This window comes from Penicillium alfredii (genome assembly GCF_028826965.1).
Source record: "Penicillium alfredii strain IBT 34128 chromosome Unknown utg000001l_segment0_segment0, whole genome shotgun sequence".
NCBI lineage: Eukaryota > Fungi > Ascomycota > Eurotiomycetes > Eurotiales > Aspergillaceae > Penicillium > Penicillium alfredii.
In genome coordinates, this window is record NW_026622698.1 from 2,068,934 (window position 1) to 2,089,416 (window position 20,483).

The 20,483-nt window shown below is 51.9% G+C and overlaps 11 protein-coding genes across 11 annotated transcripts; 3 read left to right on the plus strand and 8 right to left on the minus strand.

Annotated features, from left to right (window-relative positions):
* Positions 1–167: 167 nt before the first annotated feature.
* NUU61_000776 (sterylglucosidase 1) lies at positions 168–2,584 on the minus strand (the record flags this gene model as incomplete). Its single annotated transcript, XM_056651359.1, has 4 exons — positions 168–800; positions 851–1,169; positions 1,217–2,148; positions 2,201–2,584. 4 exons carry the CDS (start codon positions 2,582–2,584, stop codon positions 168–170), a joined length of 2,268 nt encoding a protein of 755 aa, XP_056516209.1.
* A 459-nt stretch (positions 2,585–3,043) lies between these two features.
* NUU61_000777 (SKI complex subunit tetratricopeptide repeat protein SKI3) lies at positions 3,044–7,421 on the plus strand (the record flags this gene model as incomplete). The annotated part of the gene is made up of 3 exons (XM_056651360.1): positions 3,044–3,159; positions 3,225–3,425; positions 3,488–7,421. The coding sequence occupies 3 exons, from the start codon at positions 3,044–3,046 to the stop codon at positions 7,419–7,421; spliced, it is 4,251 nt and encodes a 1,416-aa protein (XP_056516210.1).
* A 190-nt stretch (positions 7,422–7,611) lies between these two features.
* Positions 7,612–8,385, minus strand: NUU61_000778 (OB fold domain-containing protein; the record flags this gene model as incomplete). Its single annotated transcript, XM_056651361.1, has 1 exon — positions 7,612–8,385. One exon carries the CDS (start codon positions 8,383–8,385, stop codon positions 7,612–7,614), a length of 774 nt encoding a protein of 257 aa, XP_056516211.1.
* Positions 8,386–8,536: 151 nt separating this feature from the next.
* Positions 8,537–9,410, plus strand: NUU61_000779 (COG1/VPS51 family protein; the record flags this gene model as incomplete). Its single annotated transcript, XM_056651362.1, has 2 exons — positions 8,537–9,128; positions 9,175–9,410. 2 exons carry the CDS (start codon positions 8,537–8,539, stop codon positions 9,408–9,410), a joined length of 828 nt encoding a protein of 275 aa, XP_056516212.1.
* Positions 9,411–9,783: 373 nt separating this feature from the next.
* On the minus strand, positions 9,784–10,750 carry NUU61_000780 (DUF1917 domain-containing protein; the record flags this gene model as incomplete). The annotated part of the gene is made up of 2 exons (XM_056651363.1): positions 9,784–10,637; positions 10,693–10,750. 2 exons carry the CDS (start codon positions 10,748–10,750, stop codon positions 9,784–9,786), a joined length of 912 nt encoding a protein of 303 aa, XP_056516213.1.
* Positions 10,751–11,668: 918 nt separating this feature from the next.
* NUU61_000781 (uncharacterized protein) lies at positions 11,669–12,292 on the minus strand (the record flags this gene model as incomplete). Its single annotated transcript, XM_056651364.1, has 2 exons — positions 11,669–11,820; positions 11,992–12,292. 2 exons carry the CDS (start codon positions 12,290–12,292, stop codon positions 11,669–11,671), a joined length of 453 nt encoding a protein of 150 aa, XP_056516214.1.
* Positions 12,293–12,502: 210 nt separating this feature from the next.
* Positions 12,503–12,751, minus strand: NUU61_000782 (uncharacterized protein; the record flags this gene model as incomplete). Its single annotated transcript, XM_056651365.1, has 1 exon — positions 12,503–12,751. One exon carries the CDS (start codon positions 12,749–12,751, stop codon positions 12,503–12,505), a length of 249 nt encoding a protein of 82 aa, XP_056516215.1.
* A 596-nt stretch (positions 12,752–13,347) lies between these two features.
* Positions 13,348–14,748, plus strand: NUU61_000783 (uncharacterized protein; the record flags this gene model as incomplete). Its single annotated transcript, XM_056651366.1, has 3 exons — positions 13,348–13,556; positions 13,645–14,324; positions 14,372–14,748. 3 exons carry the CDS (start codon positions 13,348–13,350, stop codon positions 14,746–14,748), a joined length of 1,266 nt encoding a protein of 421 aa, XP_056516216.1.
* A 245-nt stretch (positions 14,749–14,993) lies between these two features.
* On the minus strand, positions 14,994–15,905 carry rpnL (proteasome regulatory particle lid subunit rpnL; the record flags this gene model as incomplete). Its single annotated transcript, XM_056651367.1, has 2 exons — positions 14,994–15,272; positions 15,339–15,905. 2 exons carry the CDS (start codon positions 15,903–15,905, stop codon positions 14,994–14,996), a joined length of 846 nt encoding a protein of 281 aa, XP_056516217.1.
* Positions 15,906–16,531: 626 nt separating this feature from the next.
* On the minus strand, positions 16,532–17,482 carry NUU61_000785 (SDR family oxidoreductase; the record flags this gene model as incomplete). The annotated part of the gene is made up of 4 exons (XM_056651368.1): positions 16,532–16,717; positions 16,783–16,939; positions 17,004–17,111; positions 17,175–17,482. 4 exons carry the CDS (start codon positions 17,480–17,482, stop codon positions 16,532–16,534), a joined length of 759 nt encoding a protein of 252 aa, XP_056516218.1.
* Positions 17,483–18,319: 837 nt separating this feature from the next.
* On the minus strand, positions 18,320–20,177 carry NUU61_000786 (S53 family peptidase; the record flags this gene model as incomplete). The annotated part of the gene is made up of 3 exons (XM_056651369.1): positions 18,320–18,620; positions 18,681–19,257; positions 19,340–20,177. The coding sequence occupies 3 exons, from the start codon at positions 20,175–20,177 to the stop codon at positions 18,320–18,322; spliced, it is 1,716 nt and encodes a 571-aa protein (XP_056516219.1).
* Positions 20,178–20,483: the final 306 nt, after the last annotated feature.

Here is a 20,483-nt window from a genome sequence, read left to right on the forward strand (position 1 = left end):
TCACCGGTTGTTTATCTTATCTGACGCGATCCGTGGATCGAACGCTGTTCCTACTGTCTGCCAGCGACAAGACATGAGGAACAGACTCAAGAGTTCTTGACCCCAGTAATTAAACGATAGCGAGTTCAAACATACAAAGAAATCCCAAACGCCGGCAAAATAGGGCATCACATTATCGCACATTGGCCTCGCTGACACTGTTCAAGATATGTGACGTCTTCGCTCGACGGGTTGGAAAATTCGCCTGGTTTACGCTTGATTCCTTCAATCTTGATCTCCTGCTCTCCTTCAGCGTGCCACCATCGCAGACACTGAAGCTTGACAGTCTGGATATCCTGGGAGTTAATCTCCCATTTGCCTCCACTGACTGTGACCACAGTATTCGCCTCGGGGAAATGGAAGTCGGGAAGATAAATTTCAGTCGGAGCATCAGATGCCGTGGAAGATTGGGTAGTCAAAGCCATCGTGAATGTGCATTCCTTGAGATCGAAGACGTGGCGATTCAATCGCCCATTGACATAAATGGGGCTCGGACGAAGGAACGCCTCCGCGGCGCGGTAGCCCTGATTCTGTCGCAAGGGTTCCTGAGAGTAGTCACTCGAGATTGATGGAGATGTCAAAGCTCGTTTGAGATTACGAGGGCCAATCTCTTGTTCTTCCCCACTGCTCTGGCTCTCGGAATAGGCCGCTGAGTGGGGATGAATCGAACGGGTCGTGGTTCCACCGGGCAATTGCAAGTCGTCGTGAGAGTAGATCGATAGATCTTCTCCGTTCCACTGGTCACCCCATTCATGGTCATTCTGAACGAGGTCAGCACCCATGCTTCTCAACGGGGATCTGGGATGTCTACCTGTGTCATATAGACCCATAAGGTAAACCCATTTGAGGCACTACCCTCCAGCGCAAAATGATTCGCATCCATGGCACTGGTTTGGCTGCTATAATCCCCGGTCTTGTAGGCGTGCTTGTCATCCATGTCATAGGGTATTCCAATTTCCGTGAAAATCATCGGGTGATTTCCCATGTAGTTCAGGCTCTCATCCCGAAGAAATTTGAGCTGGTCGCGCAGGCAGTTCCGGATGGCAGTCTCGCCAATTTTCACCGCAAAGGCTGGGGCAAGATACTTGCCTCGAAGGACCCCAATGACATCCACATTGTAGAGTCGATTCCTACAAATATTAACATAAGGCTCAACGGAGGAGTGGATAACACCCACCAATGCTTTGTCAAGAGGGTAAGTCCGTCATAAAAGTGAACAGCATGGACCATATTCGGGTCATCATCAACGGTTCCCTTGACGTCGGGGGGTACCTCCATGACAGGCGGTTGACAAAGCAGGATAGCACCGGGCCAGACACTCCGTATAGCGTCTCGATATGCTCGGTAGTGGTGCAAGAAATATGAGTTGGTGAATTTCTCGTAGTCAAGCTTCTCGCCGCTCTGAGGATTCTTTGAGAAATAATCCTTCTGCAAAAGCGTGTCGCTCGACGGGTCCCAGACACCATGCTGAGCCCAGAGACACACCCCAAGCTTCCAGCCAGAATCCCGTTGCCAGCCGTACTTGCTGTCATTGTAGTCCACTGGTAGCCACACCGACTCTCCTTCTGGGTCTACCAGCTCTCGGCCAGTCTGATAGGGGCCAAAGCTACCAAAGGCCCATGTTCCTTCTTCACAAGCTCGTCCAGAGCCAGTCAGCATCGCCTGAAATGCGGTGGGCGATGTTCCGAGCTGGAGCTGTTGTTCGGCTGGAATCACTGAGATGTCCTGCACACCAACGAGGCCTCGGTGAGGCTCGTTCATACTCTCCCAGCCAATGATCACTTCATCTTCGAGATCGCCGGCGTCGTGAATCTTCTGGGCCAGGTGCTTACAGGCAGCAATAAAGTGACCCTGCAAATATTCTTGAATATTCACCCCGTCGATGACTGCTTTTGGCGCAAAGTCTCTTCCAGCCCAGAACAGAGTGAACATAGTCTGGCAAACCAGACGGGTATAATTCGTGCTCCAAATCATCTTCGGAAATTCAGAAGGATTATCGTATGTGTTTTGCACCAGAGCAGCCTCGGTCTTTTTGAAGGCTCTAGGATCCAGCCCTGCAGCATAAAGTGTCCACATGGGCGCTCCAGATCCTCCTGACAGTCGCGACCACTACAGACGCTCAGTAAAGATAGAACTGCACTCCAACATCGGTGAACCTTACCACGTCCTGATGGGGATCCATAAATACGTAGAATCCATACTGCTTTGCTATACGGAGGACCTCGATCGTGAACGCAATCCACTCCTCGTCGTATATACCGGGGCCAGCATGTTCGATGGCCTCCCAGGTGAAAATGTACCTAATAGAATTGTAGCCCCATTTCCGAAGCCTTTTGAAGTGCGTGTGGGAGTCTTCAAGGGCGAAAGGTCGTCCAACGAAGGACACATTGTCCGCATCGAAGAACTTGTCAGAGATGTACGTAGGGATATCGGGACTTTTGGGGTACTTGGCATCGCCAGCCACATTAATTCCCCTCAAAATAATCTCTCGGTTCTGGGGGTCTCGGAAGGATTGTCCATCGACACGGAGGCATAGAGGGCCCATCTTTGTTCGCGGTCGGGTTTCACGCCGATTAAGTGCAAGGTTGACGAACTGGTAGGTTAGGATTGCGCAAAAGCCACACGATGCCAGAGAAACCAAGGGCTAGCCAGCTAAGCCAAAGCCCGCACTTCGGCTTGAGGCTATCTTTTGCTTTGATCTGGGGGATTGCACCAAGACACTGGCAAGTCGAACGAGCTCCCTCCAGGCTGATCAACTGCCCAAAGGCTCCGGTCGGACGAGAGGGGTGGTACCTTCACACGACAATGTCATCACCTGAATCGTGTAGTAAACAGCTCCTTGAGTCTTGAAACCGAAGCACCTCGGTTCCAGGAAGACACTGGGGAAATGGAGCTGGGGAGGTGTTGGAACGATAGCAGATAAGCCGTGACGTATCGAGCCTAACCGATCCGCCTTCTCCACCACACCAGAACCTCCCCGCTGCTCCAGCTTCTGCGCGGCACTATGTCGAGCAAGGCTGCATTGAAGGCTGTGCGAGCAGCTCTGGATGCCAAAGATTTTGAGGATGCTGCTGAGAAGGCGAAAACACTTACGAAACAGGAGCCCCAGAATTACCATGCGTAAGTGTTCCATGACGCTAATTCGCGACTCGACTGACCACTGACTGGATTCCCTGCTTTGTCAGACACGTATTCCTTGGTCTTGCCAACGAAAAATTGAACAAGAATGACGACTCGGAACGGGCATATCTGGCAGCAACTCGCGTCAAGAAGAGCGACCGCACGGCTTGGCAGGGATTGATCAGCTTGTATGAGAAACAAGGCAGCCACAAGCTGGAGCCATATCGCGAGGCAGTTCTCAATCTCGGGCAAATATTCGCCGACGGGTAAGCAATGGATCTATGGAACATGATATATTGACCGGAATGTGCTGATATTGGCTGTTCAGTGACGAAAGGGGACGCTGCCAGGATGTGGTGGACAAGTACACGAAGCTGGCCAGGAAAAATGGAACGAGGGCGCAATACAAGCGGGCGCTCGAGCTCCATCTTCCCAGTAGCCCCCTCTACGACTTTCTTGAAGGACGCCTACCTCACCCTGCTCAAACTTACCTTCGCCTGATTGAAATCACCGAGGCAGAAGAAAAAGAGTTTATAAACCGCGAAATCGGAGAACGCAGGACCCGGTTGGGTGCTCGAATCGACCAGGTTACGGTGGAGGTGAAAAGAGAAGCATACAAGCGAAGCGGCATGGAGCAATTGTACCAAGGCATTATCGACTGGTCTCACGACGATGCTGTCCGGCGTCAATACGAGGAGAAACTTCTGCAGCGCGCGTATGATGAGCTGAAAGTTGTCTCTGCTGGTGAAAAGAAGACTAAACGAGATGAGATTCTCCGGTCAGCTCGAGAAATGGTGATTATCAAACATCCATTCGAGCTTGCGTGGCAGATTGTCCTGGAATGGCAGGACATTGAGGATTACTCCCAGTGGGATGTTGGGCTTCTTCGCGAGTACATTGAGTTTTTCCCGGAATCTGGGCTCAGCAAAGTCCTCAAAGGATTTCTTTCCAGCGAGATATCCCCATTCCCACAGGATGACTCGACCGGGAAAGATGAGAAAGATGCTTCGGTGACTGTCAAAGACTTTGAAAATGCCGACACCAATGAGCTGGCCGCCCAGGATCGTCTGATCCTGATGGTGGAAGGTCTTGAAGCAGCTCGTTCCTCGATTATTTCCCACCGGATCATGTCCGATCTCTACCTTTTACTTGAGGAATATGAGAGCGTAGTAGAGGTGGCCCGGAAGGGACTGCAAAATATCAAAGAATTGGTCCAAAGCGGAGCAATCGACATCCCAAACATGATTGATTCTGTCAATATCACACTCGCTAACGCATTGATTCAATACCAATCGCCCCGCCACCATCCAGAAGCCAAAGGAATCTTCGAAAACATCCTGCAGCGGAAATCGACCTCTACCAGCTGTCTCCTTGGCATTGGTGTGATACTGGAAGTGGATGAGGATTATGCAGATGCTGTCAACTTCTTGGAGCGTGCACTGCACCGTGACCCTTCCAACATCAATATACAGGGCGAACTTTTCTGGTGCAGGGCGCTGAGCGGAGACCTTGATACAGGGCTTGCTGGCCTTCAAGATGCACTGGCAAACCTGAAAGAGGCACAGCCGGAAAACAAGGACTTTAAATCCAGTCTTCTGTACCGTATCGGTCACTGTCAATGGGAGTTGAACCCATCGCCGGCAGCAAGAAAAGATCGAAGCGGCGCCTATTCTAGCTTCCTGGCATCCATTCAAGCAAACATGAACTACGCCCCAGCATTTTCAAGCCTTGGCTTCTACTACGCGGATTACAAGAAGGACAAGAACAGGGCGCGCAGGTGCTTCCACAAAGCGTTCGAGTTGTCTTCATCAGAAATTGAAGCTGCTGAACGTCTTGCTCGTGGGTTCGCCGACCAGAAGGAGTGGGATCTGGTGGAAGCAATCGCACAGCGGGTGGTAGATTCGGGCAAGGCCAAACCTGCACCTGGATCAAAGCGCAGGGGGTACAGCTGGCCATATGCGGCCCTAGGAACAGTCCAGATCAACAAGCAGCAGTATTCTCGGAGCATTGTTTCGTTTCAAGCAGCTCTTCGGCTTGCCCCCGGTGACTATCATTCCTGGGTGGGCCTTGCTGAAAGCTATCACCACTCCGGTCGATACATTGCTGCCACCAAGGCTTTCGAACATGCACGGACTTTGGAATCAAATCTTTCAGATGAAGAGAAGGAGCAGATCTGGTTTGCGCGGTACATGCTAGCAAACGTGAGACGGGAGCTTGGCGAATACGACGACGCTATCAATAGCTACGAAGATGTCTTGAACTCGCGCCCTAACGATACCGGTGTGACGATCGCGCTTCTTCAAACTCTGGCGGAGAGCTCGTGGAAGAGCCTGGATTCTGGTCTATTCCACGATGCTTCAGAGCTTGCACAAAAAGCAATCCGCGTGGCTAGCTCTCTAGCGCAAGTTCGCAGTGACATCTTCAACCTATGGAAGGCTGTGGGCGATGCCTGCGCCAATTTTTCATACATGCAGAAAAAGGTTGAGGCCTTGTCTGCGTCTGACTTGAAAGCATTGCTGGTCATTCAGCTCGATCCTGCTGCCCTTGATCTCATGACGGAAATCGACGGGGTTGGGAAGGACTGGCTCAAGCCTAGTGAAGAAGATTCCATGTCGACTGACTTGTGCATCTACCTGTCCATTCTGGCTTACAAACGTGCTATTCATGTCTCTTTGCAAGATGTGCATGCTCAAGCCGTTGCGTGGTACAACCTCGGTTGGTCCGAATACCGAGCCTATCGAAGCGTGAATCTGGCTTCGAGCAGCACGAGCAAGAAGCCGCGCCAATTTCTCAAGGCGTCGATGCGGTGCTTCAAGAGGGCAATCGAGATTGAAGCCGGGAACTCCGAGTTCTGGGACGCGCTTGGTGTGGTTACTACCAGCATGAGTCCCAAGGTCGCGCAGCATTCGTTTGTAAGGAGTCTGCATTTGAATGACAGGAGCGCGCAGGTCTGGACCAACCTCGGTGCGCTCTACCTGCTGCACAATGACATCCAACTTGCCAATGAAGCATTTACGCGCGCACAGTCCACGGACCCGGATTACTCGCAGGCTTGGCTTGGCCAAGGGTTCCTTGCGCTTCTTTTTGGAGACTCGAACGAGGCACGCGGTCTCTTCGAGCATGCCTTTGATATCTCTAAATCATCTTCTATGCTTCCGAAGCGCCAGTACACATTGACTCTGTTCGACCACCTTCTTTCTGACGCCTCTGCATCCAACGAGGTGTCCCAACTCATCCAACCATTCTTCGCTCTGCAACAGCTCTGTAGCCAAAGTCCATTTGACCTGCCGTTTGTGCATCTCTCGGCCCTCTTGGCGGAAAGAATGGGCGAAATCACGGACGCCGAGTCCAGTCTGCAGGTGGTTTGCTCGAGCATGGAAACCGAGTTTGAGGAGTCCGAGTCGCCAGCTGCCCTGTCCAAGTTTGCCCAGGCTAATGCAGACATGGCTCGCATTCTCCTTGCGCGGCACGAGTACGAGGAGGCTGCGGAAAGAGCTGAGACAGCGCTCACCCTATCTGGCGAAGAGGATGCGGAGAAGTTCGACCCTGAGACATGCAGCAAACTTCGCCTTTCAGCACATCTGACTGCCGGACTGGCGAGCTACTACTTGAAGTCGATGGACCGTGCCATTGACATGTTCCGCGACGCTCTCCAAGAGGCGAACAACGCTCCAGATGTGGTCTGTCTTCTTGCCCAGGTTCTATGGGCTAAGGGCGGCGAGGAAGAGCGGTCTGTCGCTCGACAGCAGTTGTTCGATTGCGTAGAGAACCACCCCGACCACGTTGGAGCGGTCACTCTTCTTGGGGCCATTGCTCTCCTCGACGCAGACCGCGACGTCATCGACGCGGTCGAATCGGATCTCCACAGCATGATCACTCGCGACGACATTGAGCATCACGAGCGAGCCAAGCTAATCAAACTTCTGACTGCGATTTCGACCATGGGTTTCACCGGTGATGCAGCGCTTCCCGAAGGTACAAGGCGCATCGGTGAGGCCACAGCGGCGGTGATGCTGTCTCCCGCCCAGCCGCAGGGCTGGATGGAACTTTCAGCTGCCTCGCAAAGCTCGTACCCTGCACAAATGGCTGTCGAGCGGGCGCTGCGGAGTGTGCCTCCTCGTGGCAACCTCGATGCCGTGGATCTCAGTCAGGCCTACGTGCAGACCGGCAAGACCGGTGACGCTCTTCGAGGCATTATGGTGGCACCGTGGAAACGGCAAGGGTGGGAGGAATTGGATCATACTCTGTCCAGCTTAGCATAGGGACTCTGTACACAGTAGAAAGGGAGGTGGTTTTATCATGCACCAAGATATTCCGATTGATAGAGTGCACACTGTTGGATTTAAGCAGAAAAGAAACAAAAAAAGAAATGCATACCTTGATCAATACCAAGCAAATAGGAGAAACGAAGTAAACGTGCCATAGTCTTACTCGATCTATTCCATATCGCCATCACCTTCGCCGAGCAGTCGTATTCCCATTCGCCTGTGTCTGTTCGCCCTCCGTTGCAGCGACCCTCTCCAACAACCTCGTTTTCCTGCCCTCCCGCCACGGCCTATCAAGAGACTCAATCTTGCCGCCGAGCATATTCGCACTTTCGGGCGTCAGCAGCACCATGCCTCGCGCCACTGTCACATTGCAAAGCACGATCTTCGACCCAATAGAAAGTTTCTCCAGAGAGATGCCCTCGATTCGCTGCATCTCAATCGCCACGGCTTTGGTCCCCACTGCATCTTGCAAGATCAGCCGGTGTGGCCCATACCCACTGCTCCCTGAAGCATTTGTACTTCCAGCCGGGCCATTGTTGTTGTTCACGCGATTATTCTCGGACGTTTCTGGATCCTCGCCGACAGCTACCGTTCGCACAATTTCTCGGCCCCGGATGGCTTCGCCGCGCTCTACGCGCTCGATTGTCTCGATTTGGCTCCAGAGACTTGTGCCGATGTCTTCAATGTCGAGGACTTGAACAGGGATCGGGCCGTGGAGGCGGCGTTCTTGAACATTGGGGTCGTAGATGTCCACGGGAAACACTGATTCCGGGTTGGTGGAGAGTGAATCTCTGATATCAGAGGCGAGAATGCGGAATAGAGCTGTCTTGGCGAGGGCGGAGATGGGGATGTTGCGCTGTCCGTTGCTGGAAGATGAGAGAAAGGTGTTGAGCCAGGAGGGCGATACGCAGAGAGATTTGGTGCTTTGAATCTGCCCTGCAATCTGATCGCTGGCCATGGTGCTTGCAAGCTCACAGCCTTGGATGTGGAGAAAGCGGAATCGCGAAAAGAAAAAACAACAGCACGGACCACCGCTTAAAGCGGTCGATCTGTCCCCCGACCCGACTTCTCCGGAGAGACCTCTACACCACATCCAACCCACCGCAACCATGTCCACCCTCTCCTCTCCTCGACCCTCCAATGCCTCGTCGCGGGCCCATTCTCCAGCTCCGGCATCTTCTCGTCCGTCGCTTGATACGCTGAACACCAACCCCGGCGGGCTCAGCGCCCCGTCAACCCCATCAACCGCACGTGCCGTCTCACCCAACCCGCGACGGAATCGCTCTGCTCTTAGAGACTACTACAACCTCAAGCCTCCGACGGGTGAATTAGGTGCCCCACGCGGCTCATCTCGTTCGCGCAGCGTACCGCGGTCAACCGATGCGGGCGACATCTCCAACCCATCTGCACTGGCATCAGGAACCGAGCTGGACAACGAAGATTTCGATCCGCAACGCTACGTAGACCAGCTACTCTCCACGTCATCTCTTTCAACGATCTTCAAGGCAGAGAATACACTGGTGGGGGACATTCGCACTCTCGACGGGGAGCGCAAGGCACTCGTTTACGATAATTACTCCAAGTTAATCCGCGCCGTCGAGACAATTGGCAAGATGCGCCGAAGCATGGATGAGCGTGGAGCTCCGTTGACCATGACCAAGACTCTGGGGCCGGCAATTGCTTTCGTTGCGGAGACGGCCGGTGGGTTGATCCAGGGGGGGGGAGGAACAGCGCCGAAGAATGAAAGAGGCGAGCAGCCAAGAGGATGCTGCGCTCAAGAAGGCTGAGAAGGAAACTGTGCGGTGGGTGCTTGCGGCACCGGACAGGCTGGAGAAGCTTCTGGGCGATGGGAAACGGGAGGAGGCAGGCAAGGACTGGGCCGAGGTTCAACGTCTGCTTGACGCTTGGGGTCAAGTCAAGGGTGTCGCTGAGCTTCGTGAAGCCTGTAAAAAGGTTATGGACACGGATGACCACGACGACTGAGTGGCGACACGGAGGATCATGCAGCCAGAATGTGGACTGCCCCCGCTTCCCCTCGTCTCGCATTGATGGACGAAATGGGCAACACTCCGGCTCTCGCCATCTTGGCCAGCTTCAGACTCTGCTATGACCAGAGTCATGGCCGCACAGCACCACGTCAAGCGCGTATGCGCATCGCGGGCACCTGCCTTGCAGAGACCACGCTATTCGGTGTTTCGGCAGATACTCAGTGTTGGCTTCATTCGAGGACTTGCCAAACCAATCAATCTTTGTCATTAGATACCCAGTCAGACTTTCATAGCATAGCGATCATCAGCCATTCTATCATTCGATCAGAGGAAAACCATGAAGTCCACAAACACAATGACTGCGCAAGCTACACCTTGCCCGCAAGGACATCGCGACTAGAAAACATACTCGCCTTCAGCCCATAATCATTACTGGACTTGATATCCAGATGCGTGTACGCATCACACTTGTAGTAGATAGGCCTCGCCTGCTCCTCAACAAGCCCAGCATCCACCAACCCGCGCAGCACACGCTTGACATCCTCCATATCCTCAAAGTCATTCGTATACACACAGATCAACCGCGCGTGTCCGGACCCATCATCCGTAGCAACCTTAGCCACATCGCCCAGCTCCCCTTTCTCCAGCGCCTTGACTACCGCCGCCCAGACCGCGTCCGCGCGGTCAACCGTTGGGAACAGCATCCACTTCCCCGCCGTCACGCGGGCCTCGCGCGCAGCAGCAAAGAGGTTCTGTTCGAGCTCGCGGCGCAACGGGTTGAGCTTGCGCGTGAGTGCTGCGGTGGTCTTTGCGCCGGATTTCTCGTGCGCGGCGCGTAGACGGGAGCTTTCGTCTTCGAAGCTGTGTAGCAGCTCTGTACCCTTGCGCATTAAAGCAGGTACATCACCTTCGTCCATGGGTGGTGCCTGTGGGCTGTGCATCCAGATCCAGGGTCCTATTGTCGAGAATGATGTGGTTGATGGCGGAAGCCGCGAGAGAAACTGCGCCGTCGTCTCTTTGTCCCCTCGACTATTTTCAGGAAGCGTCGTTGATGAGGGCTTTGCATCTTGGTCTGCTGATGAGATGGGCTTGCTTGTTGCGGGCGGCGCGTGCAGGTTGTACTGCACGGTTGATAGGAGGTGCGGATGTACCTCTGACCAGAAGGGCTCTGGGTCGTATGCCGCTGCTTGCTCTTCTAGGCGTGCTTGTTCGTCCTCGTCGCCTGCGACGAAGAGTCAGTTGGGATTATCCCGGCACCGGTGGGACTGGGTGATTACCGTAGAAACTGGACTCGTCGGAGAAGATCTCCTCGATGTCTTTGGGGCTTGAGGACATTATTACTTGTGGTTCCGTTGAATTTGTATCTTATTTTTGGGTTGTGCAGCGGAATAGACGGGTCAGTTTGATGTAGTCGGGGAGCAAGCTGGGTGGGTGTGGGGAAGCTACAGTATGCCTACAGAACCTACAAGCAGCTAGGATGATCGCTACGAAAATAATTTTGAACCCTCATTCTTTCTAAATTCTAGTTTTGATCATATTTCTAGCTGTTAAAAAGTCTCCCAGAACTTGGCTGTAAAATAAGCCTCCAAAGCCTCTTTGAAACATAAATTCTCACTCATCACAACATATGTCAATGAACATGTGGGGACAGGTTAGACATAGTCAACACAAATGACCTCGCTAAAGATGGAATTACTTAGCCCCTGCGATTCCCGGCCACACCTGCTCTACAAATTTGACCAGGTCGGCCTTGAGGGCGTCGGGCTGTTCCAGCGCAGCAAAGTGGCCACCCTAAATCAAAGCAATATTAGCACTCTAGCCCAGTTTTGTCCCAGCGTATCAATGCAGACCTTTTCATGCTGCTCCCAAAGCACCAGATTCCCTGTGGTTTCAACCCATGAGCGTGGCAGAGGCGCAAGTTCCATGGGAAACAAGGAATATCCAAAGGGTTTGTGAATATACCACCGGGGATCATTGCAAGCCGGAATAGGCGGCGGGGGATAATTCTAAAAATTATTGTTAGTATAAGCCTCCGTCAAATTTTTTTCATTCAACTTATGGAAGTTGCAGTAGCACTGACCTGTCGGTAGTTATATATCGAGCGAGCAAATGTCTCGGTGAGCCAGTATAAAGTCACCGACTCTAGGATGTCATCTTGTGGCAGTGGATCATCGACCCATTCCAGGAATTTCTCTCCCACCCTGCCAATATCAACAAATTGGGAAATTCTACTACCCAGGATTGAGGGTCAGCTTACCACGCTAAAAGAGCGAGAGGGCTCGTCGACAGAACATGGCCAATGGTACTAGGCCGAGTGCCGTGCTCCGTTGCATAGGCGGATCCCATGGCCATGAAGTTGAGCATTCTATCGATACCGCGCTTCTCGGAAGCATTGAGATGGTCGTCTGTCATGCCGTCGGGTCGTCTCATGAAACAGACGTTGACTTTTCTTTTATATCAGCATCACTTTAAATCCCTTATAACAGGGGAAACCTTACCGTGTACGGCTGGGATATGTCAGAATACAGTACATCAACAATTGGAATATTGTGTTTTATTTTACGAGGGTCACATACCTTTGCAACTCTCATGGTCGACACCCAAGTGCCGCGCGATGCGACTACCAATATCACCACCTTGAGCAATATAGCCGCTCTCGAAACCCAGATCACCCATGAGCTGATCCAAAACCCGGGCAATATCAGCCGTTCCAAAGTCCCTGTCCAGTGGTGGGCCGGAGGAAAAGGTGAATCCCGGTAACGAAGGCACCACCAAGTGGTACGGCAGAGTACTTGGAGTATATTCCTCCCGGAACTGCTGCAGCATAGGCAAGAATTCCAAGAAGCTCCCTGTTTGGAGAATCAATTTCTTCTCCATGATATTTACCACAACAGAAGGTGGTACCTACCGGGCCATCCGTGAACCAGCAAGATTGGGACTGCATCTGGCTTCTCAGAGAAAAGCCCAACAAAATGGATATTCAGGCCCTCGATCTCCGTCGTATACTGCGGAAAGCTGTTAATTCGATCTTCAGAAGATTTCCTGTTGGAGTCAATGCACACAGTTCTGATACCCAAATAGTTTAAATCAATCCACGTGGGCAATGGTGGCATACCAGCTAAAAGAATTCAGCCATTGCTCCCGCATAGTTTTGAGCCACACCGACGTGACACCATAGCGACGATCCGTCTGTGAGTTCTCATAAGTGTCTGGTGCAAGCTTGGAGAGCTTCAGCAGCGTCTCGAGCTCGCTGAGCTTGTCATTGGGGATGGCCGCTTTAAAAGGCGTCGGGCATATCCTGGCGCTGACGGGAAGAGTGCTAAAAGGCAGAGACATGGCGTGTGGAATGTTTACGATGCTTCGATGGCAGAAGCGAAGTATTTATTCGCGATCGTCGGCATCTCCAGGCTGTTCATTCGGCCCGGATGAGTCAGTGCGGGGTCCCGGTGTGAGTGTGCTTACCAGGTTACAGCGCTAACGACATGACTACATCCACATCTATGGTCCAGTTGCTTAAGAAGGCAACCGACACACCGGGGAACTATATGGGGGCTTCCATGATTCAAGCGAGTGGAGTATCAAATGACACATACTCCCGTCTATTTCCGTAGGTAGACAAGGTATATACGTTGTATTCTTCAGTCTTTTGTGTCTTGCGGAAGTAGATCAGAAGGAAGTAGAACATTGTCTGTGCTATATCAAAGATTTAGAATGTTTTGCCTTTTGAGATCATGATATCGTTGTCGACGCACACATCTGTGTATACTTCGAGAGGATGTTCACCGCCCCACACGATGGTTTTGTGGGACTGCAATCAACAATTGTTTCTGAGAATTAACTTGCGCCGACCAACCAGCTTTCCAAAGTTGTTTCCACGAGGCAGCTGGGAACAAGCACTCATACACCCCAATTGGCTGTGAAACACCGCAGCGATGTCCCCAGCCGTTCAGCATCCCCAGTCCGCAAGCACCGTCTTCCTGGACCAACCACCCAGTTGTCTCGAGTTCTGTCCAGAAAACCCAAACTATATCGTGGTCGGCACGTATCTTCTATCAGAAACAAAGACCGAGGATGGGGGAATCCAGCAGGCAAAAACTGGGAGTCTACAGCTCTGGAGACTAGATCCGGACAACAAGACATTGTAGGTAATGTGTGTCGAGTACATTGCAAGCAGGTTATATGGGAATTATTTCAGGCCACCTAGACCAAACCAGCTAACAGTACCTCAGATCCCTCATCCAAAGGATTGCTCTTTCCTACGCAGTCTTTGATCTCCACTTCCACCCCAGACACCCCAACACGCTTGCCATTGCGAGTAGCGTGGGGTCAATAGCTCTGTTCAAAGTATCAAGTGCCGCTTCTGCGGAAGACTCATTATGCCCGGCTTTGCATCCCAGCATCAGTCATGTATGGACAAAACAGGTCCACGAGGATCCTTCCATCCCGGCCCTCTTTCTGGCCTGGGCTCCCCAGACCTGGTTCTCGCGGGCTGGGGTTGACGGATTTGCTGTCACATTCTCAGATAGCCGGACAGCTGTCTTTGGGGTTGAGGGAGACCTCGACAACGAAGAACAGATTACCGAATGGGGCACATTTGAGGCCAGACAGATGATTGAAGTATGGTTTGTGGCATTGGCCACGATCCCACAGTCACTGTCGACGACAATCCACGATGAAACACCTGAGAAAGAGTCCCAGCAAGGGGTCTCGTTCATGTTCACGGGAAATGACTTTGGGTCGCTACATACCCGTCGATTCGAAAAGAATCACGATCAGCAAGAAGAAGAGGAAGAGGAACAGGAGGACGACGATAGTACGGAAGAACCACTCGCTCCACTGCTCCTCGACCATGACGACCGTGCCCGCCACCATACGGCTGGCGTGACAGCCATTCTCCCCTCCCAGTCCCGTTAGTCGACGACGCACCGCTCCTGCTGACGGGAAGCTACGACGAAGGTCTGCGTGTATACCACGCCACGCGGCCAGGAGCCGTTCTCGCGGAACAGGGTCTTGGGGGCGGCGTATGGCGGCTCCAGATGCTAGACTCGACGCAAATCTCCGACTCAGGATATTATCAGCGGATTATCGAGTGGCAGTTCTTGGTGCTGGCCAGCTGTATGCATGCGGGGACAAGAGTGGTTCGCGTTACTTGCAAGCAGCAAGACCAAGACCCGGAGTGGGAAATTGAGGTGCTGGCGGAGTTTACGGAACATGAGAGCATGAATTATGCCAGTAGCGTTTGGGCAGGCTCACAGGGAGGGTCGTCGTCGCTACTTTGCGTGTCGAGCAGTTTCTATGATCGACGGGTTTGCGTGTGGAGTGTAGAGGTATAGTCGTCCAGGAAGCAAAATAGATCATTTCATACCAATGATAGATTCAGGAGTGAAGCAAGCACTACGATGAGGGCGCACGAGCCAGGCAGACAAGTCCCAAGCATGGTTGTTGTCATAAACACGCTAGACGAATACAATGCAATAGCACCAAGTATACAGTACATCACCCGAGACCCAAGACAAGAACAAAGAGAACAGAACTATTCATATCCAGCAGTAGTTTATCTTTCGTGTTTTGCATCGAATTAAACAATCGTCTCCAGCTCCCGGGCATAGCCTAGCGTATTCTCAATGACAGTGCCACTGGCCACCAGGATATCCTTCTCGGATCTCGTGGCAGCCTCGGGCTCGACGGGGAAGTATATCCGGCCATCGCGAAGGATCCAACCGCGTTGCTGAGCAAACTCAATGACTGCGCCCTCAGAGTCGAGGAAGAGCAGGTTTTTGGCGTTCGAGATGGGGAGCGAGGGATATGCCTTTTCGGAGCAGTCGGCGATTTCGCTGCGGATGGTGCCAACGAGAACCTAAAGTATTTGAAAGTTAGCGATGAGACTGGTAGAAACGCATAATGAACGAAAAGGACCACCGACATTCGAGAACAACCCAAAGTCCTCCGAGGGGACACGCTCCGACTTCGTCTCCCGCCACACCTTATCGTAGCTGCCCTCCATTAAGTTTCGCTCCAGGTCGACAGGGTATTTGATGCATGGGTCATCCTCGACCCGACCGCCCTTCAAGCTCGCCTCCTCAACCAGACCCTCAAGCACCGTGTGGAAGTTGGCGCTGTCACCCATGCTCAGCAGAAGCAGCAAATACAACCCGGTGATCTTGCTGCGCTGGCTGGTACTGAAATCCACCTCGGATGAGCTCTGACCCGGAAGACCGGCATCCCTCTCGAGGTCGTAGAACGGCTGCAGCTGTTGGTAGTATCGGATGAAGGTCTGCGCGTCGGTCTGTCGGATCGAAGCAAGTGCCCCGAATTCAAGGACTTGCCGGGCCAGGGCAACAAGCTGGGGTGGGGTGGAGGAATTCGGGAACAGCGCATTCTGCGTCAGTAGAGCGCGCTTGGCTTGGCTGAGGAGGTTGTTGGCGGCATCCAGCTGCTTGCGCTCAAGAGCATTGTGGAGCTCTGAGACAAGGGACGGGAGGCTCGACATGCTGTGTGGTGGGGTACCAGGATTACAAGACTTGATAAAAGGATTGACGTGCAATTAAATAAGCCCGGCGGCTGCAATAGCGACGAGGATTGTGATAGAGTGGCCTGGGATGATGAGCGTTGGACCGGCATGACGGAGCTGCTGCGGGCGGTCAGTGATGTCACGTGATTTATGAGTGTTTTCAGGCCGTCGCTGCAACAAACAGACAACCACCCAAGGAGAATCTCACAATATGGTAATCTTGCCAACTTATTTGTCATTTTGATTGCAATCATACACGCCTGAATATTTATCTAGACCGTTTCCAATAGTTATTGATATGTGCCATGCCTTGCCTTTCACGAACTGGCCAATTTTATTTCCAATAACCACCACTAGAATATTTGGATTCAGTTCAAATTCAAAAGTTTCCATAAAGAGATGATCGTAATGTAGGCTCATGTTCCCCTCTATAATCTATTTTCCACAATTTATTCGTGAGACTCCAGTATACTACCCATTGACATGACTATCCATGGATGATTTCAGCGTAATTCATCTTTAGGTTAAAACGCTTGTTATATGCATCTATTGCGGCTAAATTTTAATTGATAACAGAGAAATCAATGAGAGCCGAGCTTCCCATTTTACCAAGGGGCCTGAGCACCATCATACTGGTTAAGACCCTCAGCCTTCTCCCAGCCAGGCACGCGTACATTATAGAACTTCCCATTCTCTGTGGTCGTAGCAGGAATAATGATATCCAGAACACCAGTAGCGCTCTGTTTGACGGTCAAATCGGCAGAATCACCGCCGAGGTCGGTCTTTACCCACTATAAACCTCATTAGCATCTTAGTAAATCAGAGGAATAGAAACCCTAAAGACGGGGGATCTTACGCCAGGAGAAATGGTCAGGAACGTGAAGCCTTGCTCGGCAAAGGATTGGGCATATTGAACCGTGAGCATGTTGAGAGCTGCCTTGGAGACCTTGTAGGCTGGGACCGGGAAGAGCGCGTATCGCTGAGACATGGCGATAGATCCGAGGGTGGTCGAGCTGGGTAAGCGACCGGTGATTAGTCTTGTGTAAATCAGACAGCTCAAGAGAGGCATTGGTTTACATGTTGGCAACCTTCTTGAGGTTACCCTTCTTCAACAAGGGCAAGAAGGCGCTGGTCACGAAGTGGACGCTAGTAACGTTCGTGTTGAACGTGGAGTCAAGATCGGTCCTGTATCAATTTGTGAGCAGAGATCAAGCATGATTGGGGGTAGAAGTTGTGGGAGGTTCTGACATTGTCTCGATTCCATCGGGTGAGTAGGGCATGACGCCAGCGTTGTTGAGGAGAACATCCAGACCCTTCTCGCCAACGACCTGCTTGACCTCGCTGGCCGCTTTTTTAACACTTTCTTCGTTGGTCACTTCGATGTTGATAAACTTGACGCGGCCAGAAGAGTTTGCAATCAGCTTCTTCAAAGCATCACTTTCCGTGCGGCTAGCAGCGAAGACCACAGACACCTCAGAAGCGGGCTTCGAGGCGAGGATGCTGGTGATCTTGAGGCCAATGCCCCGGGAGGTCCCCGTGATGAGGTAAGAAGCCATTTGGAGTGATGAGTGGTTTCTTCTCGTAGCTTGGAAAATTCCTATAAATGAAAATAATGTTGAGAATACAGAAAATGTACAAATGATGAGCCAAAGAAAGCTTGATGGGTGAAAAACGACCGCGTTTATATAGTATGATCAACCCTAGCTCTTCAAGTCTTCCAAGCATATTTTCTTTCGCGCCTGATTTGAAAGCAACTATTCCTGTTTATTCCCGAATAATGCCTTCGCGCTTTCGGCCTTCGCACTTTCGGGGTTCGTTTTTTGCGTCAAGTTACCAATACTCTTGTCGGATCCACTTCGACCAACAACATCCAGGGGTACGAGATGTCCGAGGAGTGGAGACGCTCGCTGGACCCGCTGATTGGATTATGGTCAAAGGATGTGTGATCAATGTGGGTCATGGCATGTCTTGATCTTTGGCGATTCAACTTGCAATTATGCAGACCGGTTAACTCTCGGACTCGGAGTCACTGAGGGCGTCGACTAGGTGAATATCTGACAAATGGAGGGCAATGATCGACCGAGGCGAGGCTATTGTCCGTATTTAACACAGAAAATGAAGCACTTACAAGGTTCTGGCATATGGCAGAATTACCCCTGTTTTTTTGATCTCGATCAATCGATGTGCCTCTGAACTATATGACGGCGTACGGGATGCTGAAACAATTGCTGGCTCATTATCGTTTGTGAACGAGCGCATCAGATGGATTGATTTATATTGTGTTCCAAATCATGTTGTGGATATCTCCATGAAGATTTTTATTGCATTACGAACTACATAATTTCAGCCAAGCAAAACTAGGTCAAAACCTAACCTGGAATACTGACCTCCACTTACTTTTCACTTGTATTCAATGCCAGCCGAACAAGGGTTCGAAAGGAAGGCGTGCCCAGTCCAGTTGCTGGGTCCCAGCCCTCTGTTGCATTCCAACTTGCATACGGGACATGGGGAGTGTCGACGCCCTCATCGGTCGACCCATAGCAGCCTCGAGAGCCCCCATCAACAATATCAGTGATTCCAGGTCGGCCGAGTGAGTATAGCCATGGATTGAGGAACCCCATTCGAGGTTGGCCATTGGCAAGGCGAGCAGCATTTAACTGGGAGACGACAGCTGCAAACACTGGTGCTGCGGCACTAAAGGGTTGTCAGTTGAGCGTGGTTCCAATTGTTTATTGAAAATATGAGGTAACAAACCTGGTGCCGCTGATTTTCAAATAGGTATCATGGTCCCGGATGATGAAGTTACTTGCTTGGGCTGCCACGTCCGGAATACCTCTGCCCTGAGGATTATAGAGCCCTTTCCACCGATCACCCACGCGATCTAGGTAACCATCGACGGCTTGGTTTTGATATGTTGGAAGAGCGAATATATCGGAGAACCCGCCTCCAGAAAAGTCAATCGCCTTCTCCGGACGATTACCATATGTCCCGCCCACGGAGGTCACGAATGGACAGGACGCAGGGAACCCTGGCAGGAAGGTGGTGCGATTGGATCCGTCGTTGCTCAGACAAGAGCCTCCTACCCCGGAATCGCCGCTACTGAAAATCACCGAAACACCGCGCGCGCCGAGCTGGGCGTATAAGTTGCAGGTTGCCCTGGCATAAGAGGCCGGGACGCTTTGCTCTGCTTCTCCGTATGATGTGGAGAGGATTGCCGGGAGTTCTTCATCCGGGAGATTCACGAGGTAGTGAAGCTGGTCCAGGTAGGGCTCGTTGGACGAGTCACTGGCGTTGGGCTGATCTGCCTCGGGGACTAGGGGGACCCCGTCCGCTGGTAGTATAGTATGTTGCAAGGGTTTGATGTGCCAGAGAAATAGCGTATTGTATATCCAGGCTTGCTTCGGTGCTTCCACTGAAAGAGTCCTGCTCATTCAAGCCACCATTAATCGAGACGGTGGTGAAGCTAGAGTCGGTTTGGTTGGGCGCAAATCGATGCATGAACTGGTCGAAATCTCCGTGACGAGCATACTGTTCCAGAAACCCAGATACACCGAGTCGGTTTCGTATATCAGGGCTGGTAGTGGTACTATCAAGTTCATACAAATCTCGAAGGCAATCAGGCTTGATGGCTGTGGCACAATCCGCCGTTAAATCCTTGGATGTGGCCACGATTGGTTGATTTAGGGGCAAAGTTCTCTGCGGACTGGGATGACCAAACCGAGTTGTGGGTTGGATTAGTTGAATATGAGGATGAATGTGCCCAGGCACTGAGTAGTCGAGGGACCTGATGGCTGTGGTGTGGGTGATGTGGTGATTGAAGTAGAAGAACTGGGTGTTGAGCATGCGCTCGGCCTGGGAGATGGGGATTTTGAAGGAAATCCAGTGGCTATTGGCCTCAATTGAGTCAGATGGAACATCTTCTGACCGAAGCCATGCCAAAACTTGATCGGAAACAGTATGAGATGGCCGCAAGAACTCCTGGACTTGATCGCGTTTCATATGTTGGCCATAGCTGCGATGGCCCGGTGTGGAGAGGTCGATGACCCTCTGCTCAAAAGCCGCCGTTTGGGTCTGGGCTATGGCGAGGCGGAATGTCATGCGTGTTGAAGGCGACGGTCTGCCACCTTTTGACCACCCCGATGGGACATTCTCGAGATGCTCGACGAGCTGAAAGTTGCTCGCAGCCAACGCCAACTGAAGACAACACAGAAAGAAAACCAAAACTCGGACAAATTGGGTGAAGAAGCCCATTGTGTTTTTCAAATCTTGCATGCCAAGTGTGTTTAACATGCACTATACCTGCATCAACGCGCTTTCTTCTTTCTCAGCAAGCAAGTTCATATACATATGGCTTGCAGCAATTTCAATCTAGAGAGTGGATTCCTAACCATAGGAATTCGATCCAGGTTGACTCTACAAGCACACCTCATATCCCTCGACACCCCTTATATACCAGGCGGGGCATTCCACTGGTGTCAGCCAAGGCAAGCTTATCGACGCCGGCCAGTCTGGGCAGAGCCGGACTCCGTATAGAGACAGGGGGAGTTATCCACTTAG